The sequence below is a fragment of the Mesoplodon bidens genome (assembly GCF_964165515.1).
Source record: "Mesoplodon bidens genome assembly, chromosome: X".
Classification (NCBI taxonomy): domain Eukaryota; kingdom Metazoa; phylum Chordata; class Mammalia; order Artiodactyla; family Ziphiidae; genus Mesoplodon; species Mesoplodon bidens.
In genome coordinates, this window is record NC_138163.1 from 51,756,751 (window position 1) to 51,778,971 (window position 22,221).

Consider the following 22,221-nt stretch of genomic DNA (forward strand, 5'->3'; position numbering starts at 1 on the left):
AGTGCTTGACACATAATAGGGACTCAAAACATGACAGCTTTAATTATTACATCATAATAAAACTGTTTTGGAGAAGTGTGTGATATTTGTATAAAATGAGAGGTATTGTGTCTGCTCATCCTGACAGGTAAGTTGTACTTTGCTTTCCAGAGTACGGCACTATGTTTGTTGCTATAGATAAGACTGCTTAATGAATTGCACTTATGCCCTTGTCTTTGCCACCACGCTATCCGACATATGTATAGAAATTGAAGTTACCTCTGAAGATTAAAAAGTGAATAGATTTAAGCAGGAGAGAGCCTGGCTGATGAGATAAGATAAAATGCATTTCAGCGCAATAAGTAATTTCTTAAAGAGAAGAATAATAGATTATAATAATTATAAGCATACATTCTCTTGCTCTTAGTACGCAAAGGCACAAGCTTTTAAAGTGGTAGGAGATTTAGTGTGGACAGGTCCAAACAGAATATTTTCTGGGAATACTCGTTTCTCAGATGCTCTGTGGAAAAATGTATCATCCCCACATAAGTTGGGAAAACGATCCCTCTCTTTGACATTCATATTGTATATTAGCATATTATCTAAAAAACATCCTACGGTATGGAAATTCATTTACCTCTAGTCCTGTATGTTCCACACGTCTCTGAAGTAGAGTCCAATTTCGCTGTTGCTGTTTTTTTGTGGCCTTAGTGTTTTGCAGAACAAGCTTGGAAATGCTGAAGTGAGAGAAAAATAAAGTGGATTATTTAAGCATCATGTAATATAAATTATCACAAGTGACAATATTCTTGAGCCATGTATCAAGAAGTATTTCTCCCCCTTAAATGTATACACAATGTCGCTATCTGCTCAACTTGACTCATTCAATACCATTTTCATGACGGACCAGGACCCAGCTGATGAGAGATGACATCCAAGTCCATGAATCCCAGCCACCCCGTCCACGGCCACCCCACCCACCCAGGCCAGGCCATCCTCCTTCTCCACTTCACTCTCTACCAGCAGCTTCTCCCGTAAGTCCAGGTTCAGGTCGCATACACCCAGAGGCTTTCTCTGCCAGCTCTACAACAGTTAGGCTGTAGCCAGAAGCCCCCTCACGCCCCCCACCTCCGTCCAACCTCTCTCTCAGGCCCTCGGCTCTTTGCCGGACTTCGGTCTGACGTTGCTTGGGTGCCTCTAAAAGCCCAGTTCCCTGAGTAAACTTCTACCACTGGCGGGGGCACCTCCTTCCTGAGTACCACCCACCGCAGCAGGATATAAAGGTTGGTGGAAAGGTTGGGATGTGAGCCAGAGTCCCCTCAAAGTCCCCCCTCAGCCAGAGCACCCACCAGAGGTCTAAAGGTCTTCTGCACCTATGGGACTGACACTTCTGGAGGTTAAGCCGAACTGCAGTTCAATAGACCCTCCCCACTCTTAAAGGCCAGACCCTCTTGCACGACTGTAGGTGATCACATGACTTCCGGGACCACCTGAACCACCGAACTGAGGAGCCCTCAATCTTCACGTGACTGAGGGGGCTGAGTCTCACATGATCACATGCTGGCACATGACCATAAGGTCCACTTGACCAACAGTGGTCCAGAAGCTTCAGAGCCCACATGAGTGGAAGAACCTTAGGTGCCACGTGTGGTAGGAGCCACACTGTTGCCCATACATGGATCTACAGCGTGTAGTAGCCCACAACCTTCACATGATGGAGATTGCTGAATGTGACATGTACCATACTGGGAAGGGTACCAGACCATAGCATCCACATAACCCTAAGCAGTAGGTCACATCAAGGGCTGAGGCTACCACATGCTGGTAGCTAGTCAGGGTCACATGAGAGAAGGAGCCACGTGACACACAGGGTTTAGGAGTCCACCATTCTCTAGTGACTTGTAGGGCTGGATCTACCACAGGGTCATGGTGACAACAGAGCCAAAGAGACCATATACCCTTTGGGTTTAAGAGCCCAGGATTCTGACCGGACAAGAAGGGCTGGGCCTCTCAGGTAAATATTGTCCACAGGATGGCAGCATCTACATGACCCTCACCCTTAGCAACCCACAGAGCTCATGTGCCTGGGAGGGTTGAGTCAGATTTCTGACAGTAGAGTCCAATGACATTAAGGTTCTACTTGATCTGCATGTTTCAGAGGAACATTACCTTCGGGAGAACAGGAGATCTGAGATTGCCCACATTCCTCATCTCCTCCATGATGTTGGTGCCTCCAAGTGACACTCTAAGTGCACAAGCTTGAGATTTACCTACACCCACCCCTCTCTAATGTATTAATTTTATGTGCTTCACCCCCCCCCCCGATAGCACATGAAATTTAACACATAACTAATTAACACATAAGGATGAAATAAGTCTTCCCCCAAAACCACAGTCCTGGGCATGCTATAGAAACTACTGTTAAGAGCCTAAGCAGTGGGTACAGGAGAGCGCTGTTGACTTAAGTTTCATGCAGGTCTAAAGGGAATTAAAGCAAATCTAATGAGTTGTAGTTTTTAATTTCGGAGGAAAAGTGTATAGTGATGAATTCGGGCCACACACTTGAGAAGGATAACTCATTTAAGAGAGGTAACTCTATGGATTACGTACTGTTACAGAACTTTACAGATGTGAACACTGAAGGCCAGAGGTATTAAATCAATCACTTAAGAGGTCACGGATATTGCAGGTGGCACACCAAGAGTGGCCCACAGGCCGTCTGGCTCCAGACTCTGTGTTCTGCTCACCCACCAGGTTCCTCACTGGAAGGTAACATTGGGTTCAGCCTTACTAATTCAAAAAATCTGGGAAATCAGCCCCAGTTACTGAAAAGTTGAGATCATGAGAGATCTCTTTGGAATGCCACACTAATTAGACCCAGTCAAATTTGAGTCTATTTCATGGTCTCTATTTAAGGTTTGTGTATAAATATAAATGTATCTCTAATATGTGAAATATGTGTATATGAGTGGTTTATGAATTGCTTGATGATAGCTGAAAACATTTCCTTCTTTTAAATAAACACTGAGAAGAAGGTATCTTAGTCACCATACTCCCTGTGCCTGAATTACAACTATTACAAATGAGTGGAATCTGAATTCATTAGATTTTACAGTGTATATTCTGTCTGTGTCTCCCCAGAAAGAACAGAGAAAGGAGTAGTTGAATATATATTGTAGGGGTTTTTTTATTGCAAATCCAGAAACACCTATTTTGCTGATTTGTGTGGGAAACTGCAGGATCATCAGTATGTCCAAAATAAGTGTGATCTGATCTTTCTGGTTTGTTGGCTTCGGTAAACCATGTTATACGTTGTTCGGATTATTTTACTAGGTTCCTGCAATGAGGCATGGCTGCATACATGAGCTGAAGAAAATGCAACAGATCAAATTTTCCCCTGTGATTAAACTTGAGGTATTTAGAAAAGGCAAGAGACTCTGTGGTTCTAGGCCTACTGAAAAATGTCCTAGTTTGGGGTAAAGAATTGTAAGAGAAGACAGTTATTCGTGCAGGTCACTGTGTCTCATGTAACTGTGGAGAATTATTTGTGGGACACATAAATTCAGGAGACAAAAAAGGAGGCATATCTTTATTTAAAATAGAGCCTATTATGAACCTTTAGGCTGGATTTAGGAAACATCTCCATGTAGTCATAGGATGGAATCTGACACCAAGACCTGATATAGTTGTTATAATTAGATACAGATGAGCAGATCAACAGTGCAAGCTGCAGAACAATTTTATCGAGCCTAACTATGGTCACCTGATGGTGATTGGGGTCAACTTTTTTCACCAAAAGACCAATTCTGGCCACCTCATTAACCCTCTTAAGTCAGATTTTGCTCCTGTCAGACCTGATAACTCAAATCAATCATTCTTTCTCTGAGATGACGATCAGGAGTTCCTCAGGACCTTCTAAAAACATTTAGTTACATCAGTGGGGCCCTGTCACCACCCTCTACTATATATCGCGGGGGCAGGGAAGAAACTCTATGGTTAAAGATCTGTGTATCTGGGGCCCAGTTTAGGCATTACATTTATCAGGCACTGTGTTTAGGCAGCATGATAAACCATTTCTCATGCATGTGATTTGGCAGGATTTCACGGGAACAAATTTTCCTTCTTTTATCATTTTGCTTTGAGGTGGCCACTTTGGAAGTTGGTGCCAGAGGTTTTAGGAGGAGGATTGGCTTTATCTAACACAGAGAAGTGGGAAAGGGGAGAAAGAGAACAGTTGTGATGTTGTTTCCCTAAAGGTAAATACTCAAATTCTTCTGGTTCTAACACACATATGTACAACTGAACTAGATGTCCCATGTGACTTTACTTTCAGAAAGCAAAGTTGACTTACCTAGCAACAGTACACCGGAGATAGCATCAGATGGGGCTGTATCATTATGGAAGTTGCATTCAGTACCTGTTTCACTTTGTTCCTCTGTGAAATTCGTTAAGATATATGGAAGTAAGTTTATTGTCACTGTTTTTTTTTCTTTTTTTTAACATCTTCTTTGGAGCACAGTTGCTTTACAATGGTGTGCCAGCCTCTTCCCTACAACAAAGTGAACCAGACACACATACACACACGTTCCCATATCTCCTCCCTCTTTTGTCTCCCTCCCTCCCACTCTCCCTATCCCACCCCTCCAGCTGGTCACAAACACCGAGCTGATCTCCCTGTGCTATGTGCCTGCTTCCCACTAGCTATCTATTTTACGTTTGGTAGTGTATATATGTCCATGCCACTCTCTCACTTTTTCACAGCATACCCTTCCCCCTCCCCATATCTTCAAGTCCATTCTCTGGTAGGTTTGTGTCTTTATTCCTGTCTTACCCTTAGGTTCTTCATGACCTTTTCATTTTTTCCTTAGATTCCATATATATTTTTTAGCATGTGGTATTTGCTTTCCTCTTTCTGACTTACTTCACTCTGTATGACAGACTCTGGGTCCATCCACCTCGAAAGAAGAGAAACAGTTGCAGTTACTGTCCTGGGGCGTAGAGTTGAGTATCCCTACCCACCAACCATCACAATGTAAAACTCAACAGCCCTAGGTTGAATATAATAGGGCGAATAAGAGGCTCATCCTGTGAGGATTACCATAGCATGGAAATAGGAGATTACATCCACAATTAAAATTTCTTCCAGGCAGAAGATGGAGAGAAGTGAGAAGATAGGGAATCTGTACAGGGTTTTTATTCGTGATCTGTGTCGTTTGTCATGATATGCCTCTCCAGTACCATTTGGAAACCCCTTCCATGTGAAAACCATTGAAAATAAAATTGTGGTTCATAGACTTTCATAGTACTAGTCGAGAAGGAACTTTTTCCTGGGCTGCTTCGTTTTATCCACTCAAATATTTTTCCATTCAAAACATAGTTCTAGAGTGTGATGTCAGGAAGTTGGCATAACAGGAGTCTCCAAATAAATATTTTGCCTAATCAGCCATGGGCGAGAGTGTTTTTGTGGGAGCCCCAGTATCCAGTGATGAAGCCCCAACACCCTGATCCATTAGAAAAAAAAAATCCAAGAACAGACACGTTGAAGAGAGTAGGAAGAATAGCTTCACGCTACCAATATCAAACTTCCCCCAAGGCTACACATATCAATGCCTAGATAGATGCACTAGGCCTGCAATTCCTCCCATGGGGGAAAGTGAGAGTGTGGTGAGCACCTGAATACCCAGTGGTGCTAGACGCTGCCCAGGAATACCACTTCTTTCTTGCCCAAACCCAGAACTCAGAGGTAATGAGCATGGCTGAATAGTCTTGGGATAGCAAGGAGAAGGGGAAAGGACAAGGGCTCACAGCAAACAGGGCACCAAGCTCAACAAATGGCTGCAGTTCTACTAACTGCCTCACAGACTGTACCTTACAAACCTCATAAGGACATCACCTACAGAAGCCTCAATTTGCCCATGAGCACATCCAGCACTCCATGTTCCTGTCCCCCTCAGAACCGACATTCCATGGACACCCCTGCAGAAGGTGCACTCATGCCTCCACAGATCATGCACATGTGCATAAAGAGGACACGCACCACTCTGCTGGATGGTGAGAACAGACATACCTTAAACACTTCAGGGTACCGAAATGGTGAAAATAAACAGGAGGCTGTCAGCATGTGTCCTGCTTTGTGCAATTGAGAAAAGGCGTGTATCATCCAAACACTTCCTTCCCAAGATGAAACAAGAGGGGCAGAGCAGGTGAATCCACAGAAGAGGCCTCAGAGACCCCCCAGTATCCTTAGCTTGGCTCAGTGGTGCAGGAGTTTCTCTCCTGAAAAAGTTCAGTAAAGACTGATGGAGGAGATTGCTTCCTTAAATGTGAAGACACCAACACGAGATTTTCAGGGGCAGGAAAAATCTAGGAAGCCCAACACCCCACCAATGAAACAAGATAAGTTCCCAGTAACTGACCCCATAGAAATGGAGGTCCATGAATTGCCTGACAAGGAATTCAACACGATTGTTTCAAAGATGCCCAGCCAGCTGCAAGGCAACTCAATGAAATCAGAAAAGCAATACCTGTACAGAATGAAAAAGTCAACAAGGAGATAGAAATCATATAAAGGAGCCAAAGAGAAATGATGGAGCTGAAGAATACAATGGATGAATTTAGAAATATAATAGAGAGCTATAACAACAGACTTCATCAAGCAGAAGAAAGAACTTATGAACTCAAAAAGAAGTAATTTGAATTTACCTAATCAGAGGAGAAGAAAAAAGAATGAAAACGAGTGGGGGAAATCTATGGGATTTTTAAAACACCATTAAATGGACTCATATACGGATGATGGGAGACCCTGGAGGAGGAGGAGTGGAGAGAGATAGAGAGAAAGAGAGAGAGAGAGAGAGAAAGAGAGAGAGTGAGAGAGAGAGAGAGAGAGAGAGAGTGAGAGAGAGAGAGGCGGGGGGTGGGGATTATATTTATAGAAATAATGGCTGAAAACCACCCAAATTGTGGGAGCAACATGGACCCCTAAGTTCACGAAACTCAAAAGTCCTCGAACAGTATCAACTCATAGGAGGTTATATGAAGACACATTAGAATAAAAATATCAAAAGTCAAAGACAAGGAAATAATTGTTTTTCTTCTCTTAACTCTCTTTATATTTTACTTATTTATTTTGAATACTTACAACAATCTAGAATTTTTGTCAACTCTATTAAAAATTAATTTTATTGGAGTATACTTGCTTTGCAATGTGGTGTTAGTTTCTGCTCTACAGCAAAGTGAATCAGCTATATATATATATATATATATATATATATATATATATATATATATATATATATATATATCCCCTCTCTTGTGGATGTCCTTCCCGTTTGGTTCACCACAGAGCATTGATTAGAGTTCCCTGCGCTATACAGTAGGTTCACATTCGTTATCTATTTTATATATAGTAGTGTATATATGTCAACCCCAATCTCCCAATTCAACCCACCCCCCCTTCCCGCCCTGGTATCCATATGTCTGTCATCTACATCCGTGTCTCTAATTCTGCTTTGCAAATAAGTTCATCTGTATCATTTTTCTGGATTCCACATTTAAGGTATATGATATGATATTTTTCTCTTTCTGAATTACTTCACTCTGTATGACAGTCTCTAGGTCCATCCACGTCTGTGCAAATGGCACAGTTTCGTTCCTTTTTATGTCTGAGTAATGTTCCATTGTATATGTGTACCACACCTTCTTTATCCATTCCTCTGTTGATGGATATTTAGGTTGCTTCCATGTCCTGGCTATGCAATGAACATTGGGGTGCATGTATTTTTTTGAATTATGGTTTTCTCAGTGTATATGCCCAGGTGTGGGGTTGCTGGGTCATATGGTAGTTCTATTTTTAGTTTTTTAAGGAACCTCATACTTTTCTCCATAGTGGCTGTATCAAATTAAATTCCCACCAACAGTGTAAGAGGGTTCCCTTTGCAAGGAAAGAATTGTTAAGTCTGTGAGAGAAATGCCACTTGTCATATACAAGGGAACAGCATAAGGCTATCAGGAGATTTCTGAAAAGAAACCTTGCAGTCCAGGAGAGAGTGGGATGATATATTCAAAGTGCTGAAAGAAAACAACCAACAACCAAGAATACTCTATTCACAAAAGCCGTCCTCCAGAAATGAAAGATAGATGATGACATTCCCAGACAAACAAAAGCTGAGGGAGTTATTCACCACTCGACCTGCCTTACAAAAAATGCTAAAGGGAGTTCTTTGAGTGGAAACAAAAAATTAACAACATGAAAACCTATGAAAGCATATAACTCATACGTAAAAGTAAGCATATAGTCAAATTCAAACACTCCAACATTGTAATGGTGGTGGGTAAAACACTTTTAACTTTAGTATAAAAATGGAAAGACCAAAGTATTAATAATAAATACAGTTGCAGTAATTCATTAGTGCTCACAATATAAAAGATATAAACTGGGACATCAATAACATGTAATGAGGTGGGAAGAGGTAAAAGTATACAGATTTTGCATATGATCAAAGTTAAGCTGTTATCATCTTAAAGCAGACTGGCATAACTAAAGATGTTTTATGTAAGCATGGTGCTAACCACCATGGTTAATTAATTTTAGTTTTCTTTTTTTTTGGTAAGTCTTTGAAATGCAGTGCATTTTCTCGATATGTAAGCAATATGAACAGATTATTAAATAATTTTGCATCCTTTCTCTTCTTTTAATTGAAATATAGTTGATTTACAAAATTATATTAGTTTAGGTGTACAGCAGAGTGATCCAGCATTTTTACAGATCATACTCCACTACAAGTTATTATCAGATAATGCCTATAATTCCCTGTACTATACAGTACCTCATTGCTGCTTTCCCATTTTATACATAGTAGTTGTATCTCTTAATCCCATGCCCCTGATTTGTCCCTCCTACCTTCCCTCTCCCTTTTGGTAACCAAAAATTTGTTTTCTGTATCTGTGAGTCTGTTTCCATCGTGCATATGCGCTCATCTGTATTATTTTTTAGATTCCACATATAAGTGGTATCATACAGTATTTGTCTTTCTATATCTGATATTTCACTAAGCATATTATTGTCTAGGTCCATCCATGTTGCAGCAAATAGCAGAATTTCATTCTTTTTATGGCTGAGTAATATTCCATTGTGTGTGTATATATGCCACATTTTTCTATCAGTTCGTCTGTTGATGGCCACTTGGGTTGCTTCCATATCTTTGTTATTGTAAATAGTGCTGCTATGAACCTTGGGGTGCGTGTATCTTTTCAAATCAATGCTTTTGTTATTTTTCTGTATATGTATCCAGGAGTGGAATTGCTGGATCATATGGTAGTTTTATTTTTAGTTTTTGAGGGAGCTCCATATTGTTTTCCATAGTGGCTGCACCAATTTACATTCCCACCAACAGCATACAAGGATTCCCTTTTCTCCACATCCTCTCCAATATTTGTTATTTGTAGACTTTTTGATGATACCCATTCTGACAGGTGCGAGATGATATGTGATTGTTGTTGTGATTTGCATTTCTCTAAATATTAGCGATGCTGAGCATCTTTTCATGTGCCTGTTGGCCGTGTGTACATCTTCTTTGGAAAAATCTCTATTCAGGTCTTCTGCCCATTTATCATTGGGGTGTTTGTTGTTTTGATATTCAGTTCTATGAGCTGTTTATATATTTTGCATATTAACCCCTTGTCAGTCACATCATTTGCAAATATTTTATCCCAATACTTAGGTTTTATTTTCATTTTTCTTGATGGTTTCCTTTCCTGTGCAAAAGCTTTTAAGTTTAATGAGGTCTCGTTAGATTATTTTTGTTTTTATTCCTTTCGCTTTAGGAGATTTATCCAAAGGAATATTGGTGTGACTTTTGTCAAAGAGTGTTCTGCTTATGTTCTCTTCTAGGACTTTTATGTTTTGAGGTCTTGCATTTAGGTCTTTAAACCATTTTATTTTTGTATATGGTGTGAGGGAATTTTCTAATCTTTTACATGTAGATGACCAGTTTTCCCAACACCACTGATTGAGGAAACTGCCTTTTCTCCATTGTATATTCTTGCCTCCTTTTCTGTAGATTAATTTACCATGCGTGCATGGGTTTATTTCTTGACTGTCTATTCTATTCCATTGACTGATGTGTCTGTTTTTGTGCCAGGCCCATGCTGTTTTGATTAGCTTTGTTGCATAGTCCGAAGTCTGGGAGGGATATACCTCCAACTTCATTCCTTTTTTTCCTCAAGATTGCTTTGGCAATTTGGGGTCTTTTGTGGTTCCATATGAATTTTTGGATTCTTGGTTCTAGTTCTGTGAAAAATAGCATAGGTATATGATAGAGATTGCATTGAATCTGTAGATTACTCTGGGAAGTATGGACATTTTAACAATATTAATTCTTCCAATCCAACAGCATGGGATATCTTTCCATTTCTTTGTTCATCTTCAGTTTCCTGCATCAGTGTTTCATAGTTTTCAGATAGGGCTTTCACCTCCCTGGTTAGGTTTACTCCTAGGTGTATTATTCTTTTCAATGTGATTTTAAATGGAGTTTAAAAAAACACTTCCTTTTTGTGATATTTCATTATTAGTTTATAGAAATTCAACGGATTTCTGTATGTTAATCGTGGAATCTAAAAGTTTGCTGAATTCATTCATTAATTCTAATAGTTTTTGGGTGGAGGCTTTAGAACTTTCTATACAAAGTATCATGTCTTCCGCAAAGAGTAATGGTTTTACCTTTTCCCTTCCAGTGGGGGTAACTTTTATTTCTTTTTCTGTCTGATTGCTGTGGTTAGAACTTCCAATACTATGTTAAATGTAAGTGGTGACAGTGGGCATCCTTACCTTGTTCCTGAATTTAGTGGAAAGTCTTTCAGCTTTTCGCCATTCACTATGGTGTTGGCTGTGGGTTTGTCGCAAATGCCCTTATCATGTTGAGACATGTTCCCTCTATACACACTTTGTTGAGAGTTGTTGTCATGAATGGATGTTCAATTGTGTCAAAAGCTTTTTCTGCGTCTATTGAGATAATCATGTGATTTTTATCTTTCATTTTGTTGATGTGGTGTCTCACACTGATTGATTTGCAAATGTTGAATCATCCTTGTGACCCTGGAATAAATCCTAAGTGATTTATGGTGTATGGTCCTTTTGATATATTGTTGGATTTGTTTTGCTAATATTTTCTCCAGGACCTTTTCATTTGCATTCATCAAAGATATTGCCCTCTCATTTCCTTTTTCTGTAGTGTCTTTGTCTGGCTTTGGTGTCAGGGTATTGGTGGCCTTGTTGCATTCTTATTTTATCATGTCTTTGAAATGCCATGTGTTATCATTTCAACAAAGCAACAACATATACAATTCATTTAACATGTTCGTGTCTCTAAGTCAGAAATGCACTAGCAAACTGGAGGTAAGAACAAGTTATTAACTATTTTTATTATTAATTAAGTTTTACATTATTTTGTTTCTGAAATGCAGTTTATCACTTCAACATGTAAGCAATAAGAAAAAATTGTAAAAAATTTTTTACTGAGTCTTTAAAATGTGTGTTATCATTTCAACAAGGAAACAATGTAAACATCATTCATTACTTTTACATTCTTGTTTCTTACTAAGTCTTTAAACTGCAATCTGTTTTCATTTCAACCAGGAAACACTATACACAAAATACTAATTATTTTTCCATTCTTTTCCGTTATCAGATCGTTGACATTTTCTGTTACCATTTCAACATATAAACAGTAGGAACAACCTATTAATTAACTTTATTTTCTCTCAATTAGTCTTTGGAATGCAATGTTTTATCACGTTGACGTGTAAACCTATACACAGGTAATTATTATAACATTTTTCTTACTAAGTCTTTAAAATACAATGCTATCATTTTAACACGTAAGGATATAAAGAATTTAATTTACATTATTTTATCTTTACTGTCTTTGATATGCAGTATGTTATCATTTCAACATGTAAACAATACACGTAAATTAGCAGTTAGTTATTCTGCATCCTTAGTTTCTTGCTAACTCTTGGATACACAGTGTGCATTCAACACCTAGGGTACATCACATTTGAGAGTAGCCAGATTTCTAGAATTCAGAAGCCACTTATGGTTAGTGTGCACCATACTGAGCAGTGCAACTCTAGTGGAAGAGCTGAGGGAGCAAATACACATGCAACAATGTGTACCATGAAGGAAATATACATGATACCTTAAGAAAAAGCAGCTGAAGAATAAATCTACTTAAATGGGGAAGCAAGAGAAAACCTATCTGAGGAGGTAACATATAAGCCATGATCTGAGGCCTGAGCATCTACCCAACAGCATAAAAAGGCCAATATCACTTGAGCAGACTATGTAAGGGTAAAAAGTGAAAAAAAAATACTGTGATATGGGGGAATAAATAATTTCCCAAGTCCTCTAAGAAAGAGTAGAGAAACTGATAAATCATAGGAATGTCTACACTCTGAGGGAGATCAGGGACTTTATCTTTCTTAGCACATGGAAAAGTACCTAAATCATAACAGATACTTGGTGAATGTGTGTGGAATAAGGAATAACTGAGCCAGGGGTCTGAGACCTGGGAAATCAGGCAGCAATATGCTGATGTAGATACCAGTAGGTAGTGGGCATAGTTTGTTTGTTTCCTTTTAGTTGCATGTGGTTTCTCATAAGCCACCTGAGGTAATCAGAAACACAAGAAGTTTGCAGGTCCCTAGAGGGTAAAATTATTCAACAACTACCACCTCTCGGAAGAGTTTCAATTGATCTGACTTGTGTCAAGTGCCCATAAATGGATAAGTGAACCAATCAGTGTGGATAAGGAATTGACGTACCATGACTGGGTCAGCTTACGTCACATACTCAACACTGTGGTTAGTAACCAGAAGATGTAGAGGGCAGTGGGCAAGAGATCCAGAGGACCTTTCAAATTCCTCTATTTCCTTTTAAAATTTCCTCTTTTATAGAGATCAGTTTACCTATCCAGTGTTCGTAACCCCAGTTTCCTAGAACATTAGAACATTACGTATGTGTCTCTACAAACTTGGGTTTCAGGCAAAAAAAAAAAAAAAAAGAAAAAAGTGAACGCTTTCATGGCCACACATCAGTGTTGAAACACCTCATTGTACTGTGGAAATCACTATGAACAAGTGGCCCAATTCATGTCATCCCGCTGTGCCCCGTGCAGCATCGCCTGCAACTGAGCCTGAACTTCAGCAAGTTTTTGTTGGTCCAAACTGTCATGAAAATTCCCTTGCTCGTAGCAATTGAGAGGGACAGGATAAATCACATACTTCAGCTTCATCAAGGATGTCAAGTGTTGCAGAAGACTCTTGAGCACAGGCATTGTAATGGGATTGAAGCCAAAGCTAAGGACACGGAGGTGGGTACAGTGGCTCAGGGCTGGGAGGATGGCAGAGAGAGTAGAATCAGTTATCATACAATTGTTTATCTCCAGATGTTGCAGGGTGCTTGAGACCTTCTCCAGCAGAGCCTGGAAGGGCTCATATCCTTCTGAGAAGATCTCGTTGTTACTGAGACTCAGTTCCTTTAGGTGGGTGGCCTGAGAGCTCTCGGACAGGACAGTGATGTCTCTGTTAGAAAGGCTACAGAAAGGTAGATACAGTGTATCCAACTGACGTGGCACAACTCTATAGAGAGAAAAGAGTAAGGTTATTTCAGAAGAATGAGGGCAATGAGCCCCAAATTATAGGTACCTAAGGCTCTAGAATAAAGTACTGTGTTCACGGTTTGCAACAGGTGGTTAACATTGTGGACTTTGGGATCAGACTTTATACATTTGTGACCTTGAGAAAGTGACTTTACAACTCTGAGGTACAGGGATTTAATCTTGAAAACGTGCACAGTAGTAATTATTATAAAGAACTGCGGGAAAGATTAAGTGAAGAAAGTGCATGCACTTAGTATATACGACATAATCAGTGTTGCATCTGATTCACTTATTTGGCGAGGATGGGTCTGGGAAAGCAGCCAACTGAGGGTTTCCTTTGACTAGTTCCCAGATGACAAGTTCTCCATTCAGGGTCTAAGGCTTGGGGGAAATACAGGAGCAAAATTATCTGGCAGTGTTAACTATTGGGGCCCATTCATGGGCATGTGCATTAGTCCTATAGCTTAATGTTTCTCCATCTGAATGCCTCCCCTTCCTCTCCAGAGAGCTGTAAACTCCAATAGGAGAAGGACTGAGTCTTTTTCACCAATATATTTACACACTTATTATAGTGTCTGCCCAGGGCCACTGAATGAATGAATGAATATATGAGCACAGCTTCCTTTTCTAACCTCATCTGCTGCTCACCATAAGGTACCCCTCTCTCCCCTGGCTAGGTTCAAACTCCCAGCAGTGTCTACACTGAGGTAAAAAGAGAAATGGGTTACAAGGAGCTTAGGAAGATCCAAGCATGGTCTCTTCTGTCTTAACAATGAGGTGTTCAAGGAACACAGGTTCCTCCCCACCCCCTCACCTGAGCAGTTTGTGCAGTTCATTGGTGAGGCAGACGAGAGGCAAGCTGAGCTCCTGGAGGTTGTCCAGCCGCCCAAGGGAGAGGAGAAAAGATCTGAATTTCCTTCTCGTAGAAGATTTAAAGGGGATGTTACACAGAGTAAGGCTGTTCAGGTGGATCACCCGAGGCAAAAGGGTGAGGACTTCGCTCAGATCAGCCTGATCCATTTCCAGGTGATCAATGCACCCCAGATCAAGAAACTGCAGGATACTTTTGTGGGCAGACATTCTATCGATTTGCAAATCTCTGCAGCAGATGTGCAAGGACCCAAAGTCCTGCTGAATTTTACTACAAAGGAAAGAGAGGAATTGCTCTGTTCTCAAGGTACTATTGAGGGAAATATCCACTAGTAATTCCATGGGTTCCTGAGCTGACTGAGGCGCAGACCCAGAATTACCAATCCCGAGGTGCCTGACACTATGCTGAGCTTCTTCTATCTTAAGGATAGAGCGCTGAGAGTATTTGCATGACTTAAAACAGAAAGGGAATGTGGTCCGAATCTCAGAGCATATTGTCTTACACTCCGGGTCATGCCTTAAATCTAGGATCCTCAGTCTGGGCCCCCTGTAAGGAAAGGAAGAGACAGAACACATGAGAGATAGCTGATTTTAATATAACCCAGCAAGATCAATGATGAGAAGCAGGGACACTGCACTTTAACCCTGGTTTGCGCTTCACTGCCATTCACCAAGAAGTTCTTTCCACACAAATGCAGCATCTTTCATCCTTTCCCCACCCCCTCCTTCACCTCCAGGCTTTCCCTGTCTCAATGCCCATATTCCACTTGTGTGTAATCACACTCAAATCCATTCATAGTATCCTCAAGCACTTCTATTCTATAATCAACTCTATAAGGCAATAGAGTCCCGAAGGTGACCCCAAGTGCTGACCGACAGCTCTGCAAAGACTGCAGTATTCACCATTGGCTACTGTTGGGAGACGGTTTAGTATTCCCCTGCCCCAGGCTACAGCATACCCTCCTGCTGACTCCCTGTGTCTCTACTGCTCATAGCCTTACCAAGAGGAAGAGTTCTGGGCAGGGAGCATCTGCAGACCATCAATCATGGCTTCCAAGATGTCATAGTATGACTCCTGTGTGTTCCATGACCCAATGTGGAGACAGCGAAAAGGCCAAACCCTCACCATTGCCGTTAGCATCGTCTTATGCCCACCCAAGAAGGCAGCGTTGAACAATGGAACAAAGAGGTCTCTTGGGATTTCGTCCAGGGCATGGATAGCTACAGGCTCATTATTCAGCAGACTCTTTGCAGCAAGCTCAAGGAGGGTGACTGTGGTCTCTTGGTCCATCTTCAAAAACCTGCTTCAGAGTGGAGAATATTTAGAAATCCTGAGAAGATATCTATAGTCACTTGTTTGCTTCCAGGGTTAGCTATGGAAAAAATACTTATTGAATAAGTATGTGGTCAATCATAGGGCCAACTCAAGTGACCTCTACTATAGGAATAGAATGAAAATGGACTTGTGTGTAATTTAATTATATATGTGTACAAACACGTGCACACAAGCACACACACACACACACACACTTACATGAGATAAAATGCCCTTAGAAATCAGAGGTACGTTAGCAGAAGACAATGCTTACCACCTAGCTGACTTCATCGAATTATTTCCTCTTGAGGAGCTTCAAGACGGAGGAAGAGTAAGACATGGAGATCACCTTCCTCCCCACAAATACATCAGAAATACGTGTACATGTGGAACAACTCCTACAGAACACTTACTGAACACTGGCAGAAGTCCTCAGACCTCCCCAAAGGCAAGAAACTCCCCAAGGGCCTGGGTAGGGTAAAAGAAAAAAGGAAAAACAGTGAATAAAGAATAGAGACAGAACCTGCACCAGTGGGAGGGAGCTGTGAAGGAGGAAAGGTTTCCACACACTAGGAAGTCCCTTCGTGGGCAGAGACTGCTGGTGGTGAGGGTGGGAGTTTCGGATCCATGGAGGAGAGCACAGCAACAGGGGTGCAGAGGAAAAAGTGGAGAGATTCCCGCTCAGGGGGTTGGTGCCGACCAGCACTCACCAGCTTGAGAGGCTTGTCTGCTCACCCGCCGGGGCGGGCGGGGGCTGGGAGCTGAGGCTCAGGCTTCGGAGTTCAGATCCCAGGGAGAGGACTGGGGGTGGCTGCATGAACACAGCCTGAAGGGGTCTTGTGCGCCATGGCTAGCTGAGAGGGACTCAGGGAAAAAGTCTGGAGCTGCTGAAGAGACAATACACTTTTCCTTGCCTCTCTGTTTCCTGGTGCACAAGGAGAGGGGTTTAGGAGCTCTGCTTAAAGGAGCTCCAGAGAAGGGAGTGAGGAAATAGTTAATCCAGTCCAGGAAGCACAGAGAGTCCCATACAGCATAAAACCAAGGAGAAACACGCCAAGACACATATGAATCAAACTATAAAAAATTAAATACAAAGAACAAATATTAAAAGCAGCAAGGGAAAAACGACAAGTAACACATAAGGGAATCCCCATAAGGTAAACAGCTGATCTTCCAGCAGAAACTCTGCAAGCCAGAAGGGAGTGGCAGGACATATTTAAAGTGATGAAAGAGAAAAACCTACAACCAAGATTACTCTACCCAGCAAGGATCTCATTCAGATTTGAAGGAGAAATTAAAAGCTTTACAGACAACAAAAGCTAAGAGAATTCAGCACCACCAAACCGTCTTTACAACAAATGCTAAAGGAAGTTCTCTAGGCAAGAAACACGAGAGAAGTAAAAGACCTAAAATAAAAAAAAACCCAAAACAATTAACAAAATGGTAACAGGAGCATACATATCGATAATTACCTTAAATGTAAATGGATTAAATGTGCCAACCAAGACATAGGTTGACTGAATGGATACAAAAACAAGACCCGTATATATGCTGTCTACAAGAGACCCACTTCAGACCTGGGGACACATACAGACTGAAAGTGAGGGGATGGAAAAAGATATTCCATGCAAATGGAAATCAAAAGAAAACTGGAGTAGCAATTCTCATATCAGACAAAATAGACTTTAAAACAAAGACTATTACAGGAGACAAAGAAGGACAGTACATAATGATCAAGGGATCAATCCAAGAAGAAGATATAACAATTGTAAATATTAACGCACCCAACATAGGAGCACCTCACTACATAAGGCAAATACTAACAGCCATAAAAGGGGAAATTAACAGTAACCCAATCATAGTAGAGGACTTCAACACCCCACTTTCACCAATGGAGAGATCACTCAAAATGAAAATAAATAAGGAAACACAAGCTTTAAATGATACATTAAACAAGATGGACTTAATTGATATTTACAGGACATCCCATCCAAAAACAACAGAATACACATTCTTCTCACGTGCTCATGGAACATTCTCCAGGAGAGATCATATCTTGGGTCACAAATCAAACCTTGGTAAATTTAAGAAAATTAAAATCGTATCAAGTATCTTTTCCGAACACAACACTATGAGACTAGATATCAATTACAGGAAAACATCTGTACGAAATACAAACACATGGAGGCTAAACAATACATTACTAAATAACCAAGAGGTCACTGAACAAATCAAAGAGGAAATCAAAAAATAGCTAGAAACAAATGACAATGAAAAGACGATGACCAAAAACCTATGGGATGCAGCAAAAGAAGTTCTAGGAGGGAAGCTTAGAGCAATACAATCCTACCTCAAGAAACAAGGAAGATCTCAAATAAACAACCTAACCTTACACATAAAGCAATTAGAGAAAGAAGAACAAAAAACCCCACACACTTAGCAGAAGGAAATGAATCATAAAGATCAGATGAGAAATAAATGAAAAAGAAATGAAGGAAACGATAGCAAAGATCAATAAAACTAAAACCTGGTTCTTTGAGAAGATAAACAAAATTGATAAAACATTAGCCAGACTCATCAAGAAAAAAAGGGAGAAGACTCAAATCAATAGAATTAGAAATGAAAAAGGAGAAGTAACAACTGACACTGCAGAAATACAAAGGATCATCAGATATTACTACAAGCGACTCTATGCCAATTAAATGGACAACCTGGAGGAAATGAACAAATTCATAGAAATGCACAACCTTCCCAGACTGAACCAGGAAGAAATAGAAAATATGAACAGACCAATCACAAGCACTGACATTGAAATGGTGATTAAAAATCTTCCAACAAACAGAAACCCAGGACCAGATGGCTTCACAGGTGAATTCTATCAAACATTTAGAGAAGAGCTAACACCTATCCTTCTCAAACTCTGCGAAAATATAGCAGCGGGAGGAACACTCCCACACTCATTCTACGAGGCCACCATCACTCTGATACCAAAACCAGACTAAGATGTCACAAAGAAAGAAAACTACAGGCCAATATCACTGAGGAACATAGATGCAAAAATCCTCAACAAAATCCTAGCAAACAGAATCCAACAGCACATTAAAATGATCATACATTATGACCAAGTGGGGTTTATCCCAGGAATGCAAGGATTCTTCAATATATGCAAATCAATCAACGTGATACACCATATTAAAAAACTGAAGGAGAAAACCCATATGATCCTCTCAGTACATGCAGAGAAAGCTTTTGACAAAATTCAACACCCATTTATGATAAAAACCCTCCAGAAAGCAGGCACATAGGGAAACTTCCTCAACATAATAAAGGCCATATCTGACAAATCCACAGCCAACATCGTCCTCAATGGTGAAAAAATGAAACCATTTCCACTAAGATCAGCAAATTGACAAGGTTGCCCACTCACGCGACTATTATTCAACATAGTTTTGGAATTTTTAGCCACAGCAATCAGAGAAGAAAAAGAAATAATAGGAATCCAAATTGGAAAAGAAGTAAATCTGTCACTGTTGGCAGATGACATGATACTATACATAGAGGATCCTAAAGATGCTACCAGAAAAGTACTAGAGCTAATCAAGGAATTTGGTTAAGTAGCAGGATACAAAATGAGTGCACAGAAACCTCTTGCATTCTTATACATTAATGATGAAAAATCTGAAAGAGAAATTAAGGAAACACTCCCATTTACCATTACCACAAAAAGAATAAAATATCTAGGAATAAACCTACCTAAGGAGACAAAAGACCTGTGTGCAGAAAATTACAAGACACTGATGAAAGAAATTAAAGATGATAGAAATAGATGGAGAGATATACCATGTTCTTGGATTGGAGGAATCAACACTGTGAAAATGGCTCTACTACCCAAAGCAATCTACAGATTCAATGTAATCCCTATCAAACTACCACTGGCATTTTTCACAGAACTACAACAAAAAATTTCACAATTTGTATCAAAACACAAAAGACCCCGAATAGCCAAAGCAGTCTTGAGAAAGAAACACAGAGCTGGAGGAATCAGGCTCCCTGACTTCAGACTATACTACAAAGCTACAGTAATCAAGACAGTATTTTACTGGGACAAAAAAAGAACTATAGATCAATGGAAGAGGATAGAAAGCCCAGAGATAGACCCACACACATACAGACACCTTATCTTCAATAAAGGAGGCAAGAATATACAGTGGAGGAAAGACAGCCTCTGCAATAAGTGGTGCTGTGAAAACTGGACAGCTACATGTAAGAGAATGAAATTAGAACACTCCCTAACACCATACACAAAAATAAACTCAAAATGGATTAAAGACCTAAATGTAAGGCCAGACACCATCAAACTCTTCGAGGAAAACAGAGGCAGAACACTCTATGACATACATCACAGTAAGATCCTTTTTGACCCACCTCCTAGAGAAATGGAAATAAAAACAAAGATAAACAAATGGGACCAAATGAAACTTAAAAGCTTTTGCACAGCAAAGGAAACCATAAACAAGACGAAAACACAACCCTCAGAATGCAAGAAAATATTTTCAAATGAAGCAACTGGCAAAGGATTAATCTCCAAAGCTTACAAGCAGCGCACGCAGCTCAATATCAAAAAAACAAACAACCCAATCCAATAATGGGCAGAAGACCTAAATAGACATTTTTCCAAAGAAGATATACCAATTGCCAACAAACACATGAAAGGATGCTCAACATCATTAATCCTTAGAGAAATTCAAATGAAAACTACAATGAGATATCATCTCACACCAGTCAGAATGGCCATCATCAAAAAATCTACAAACAATAAATGCTGGAGAGGGTGTGGAGCAAAGGGAACACTCTTGCACTGCTGGTGGGAATGTGAATTGGTACAGTCACTATGGAGAACAGTACGGAGGTTCCTTAAAAAACTAAAAATAGAATACCATACGACCCAGCAATCCCACTACTGGGCATATACCCTGAGAAAACCATAATTCAAAAAGAGTCATGTACCACAGTGTTCATTGCAGCTCTATTTACAATAGCCAGGACGTGGAAGCAACCTAAGTGTCCATCAACAGATGAATGGATAATGAAGATGTGGCTCATATATACAATGGAATATTACTCAGCCATAAAAGGAATGAAACTGAGTTATCTGTAGTGAGGTGGATGGACCTAGAGACTGTCATACAGAGTGAAGTAAGTCAAAAAGAGATAAACAAATACCGTATGCTAACACATATATATGGAATCTAAAAAAAATAAATAAAAGAAAATGGTCAGAAGAACCTAGGGGCAAGATGGGAACAAAGATGCAGACCTACTAGAGACTGGACTTGAGGATACAGGGAGGGGGAAGGGTAAGCTGGGACAAAGTGAGAGAGTGTGAAGGACTTATATGCACTACCAAACGTAAAATAGATCGCTAGTGGGAAGCAGCCGCATAGCACAGGGAGATCAGCTCGTTGCTTTGTGACCAAATAGAGGGGTGGGATAGGGAGGGTGGGAGAGCGAGGGAGATGCAAGAGGGAAGAGATATGGGGACATATGTGTACGTATAACTGATTCACTTTGTTATAAGGCAGAAGCTGACACACCATTGTAAAGCAATTATACTCTAATAAAGATGTTAAAAAATCATTTTCTCCCCAAAGGATACAAACCAATAAGAAGGGAAATCTATATTTACACAAAAGCCACACCCTCATCATTACTTGAAAATGGAAAAGGCCAAAAATTCAAAAGAATTGTGAGTAAAAAAGAAAAATCTTGAATCCTGGCATAAGATTTGTCACACTCCCATTACTAGGCTTTGTGGAAAACAAAAGACAGACCAAGAAAAGCTGCCAAGAGAGAGGAAAGAAGATGGAAAAGGGATGAAAGCTCATCTAGAATGCCTAAGCCCAGAATAAATCTAAAAATACCAAAAAGGTGTCCTAGAATATGAAAGCCCGGTCTACAGGGAACGTACTCCACAATCAGAGCTTACGAAGGGACAGGGATGATTTAAAGTGCAGTCTTTGAAAGATATAACTCTTAGGGAAGAATAAAGGCAAACAGTTAGGGAGAAGCACCCATCGGCACTTGGGTAATGACGGAGAAAAGAAACAAAAGGGGAAAATTAAGGATCTTGCAAGACATAAGAGAACCGCAAAATCAGAGCACTCAGGACTTCTCCCTTCATCACCAAAACAAACAAACAAAATAAAAAGGATCTGGACTTTGCCATACTAACAAAAAATCACATTATTAAACTAGGAATCTTGTTGAAAAAAACCAGTATCATACAGCTGAACAGAATGAAGGGAATTCCATATCAAACTTTGTAAAAAAAAAAAAAAGAGGGATGAGGAAACAAAAGTGCATATATATTAAACAACCATGAAGGAGAAAAAGACTGGAAGT

At 40.2% G+C, this 22,221-nt stretch overlaps 1 protein-coding gene across 1 annotated transcript; it reads right to left on the reverse strand.

Moving 5' to 3' along the window:
- Positions 1-13,103: 13,103 nt before the first annotated feature.
- LOC308608802 (melanoma antigen preferentially expressed in tumors-like) lies at positions 13,104-15,795 on the reverse strand (the record flags this gene model as incomplete). The annotated part of the gene is made up of 3 exons (XM_081222136.1): positions 13,104-13,614; positions 14,449-15,051; positions 15,506-15,795. 3 exons carry the CDS (start codon positions 15,793-15,795, stop codon positions 13,104-13,106), a joined length of 1,404 nt encoding a protein of 467 aa, XP_081078262.1.
- Between the last annotated feature and the right edge of the window lie 6,426 nt (positions 15,796-22,221).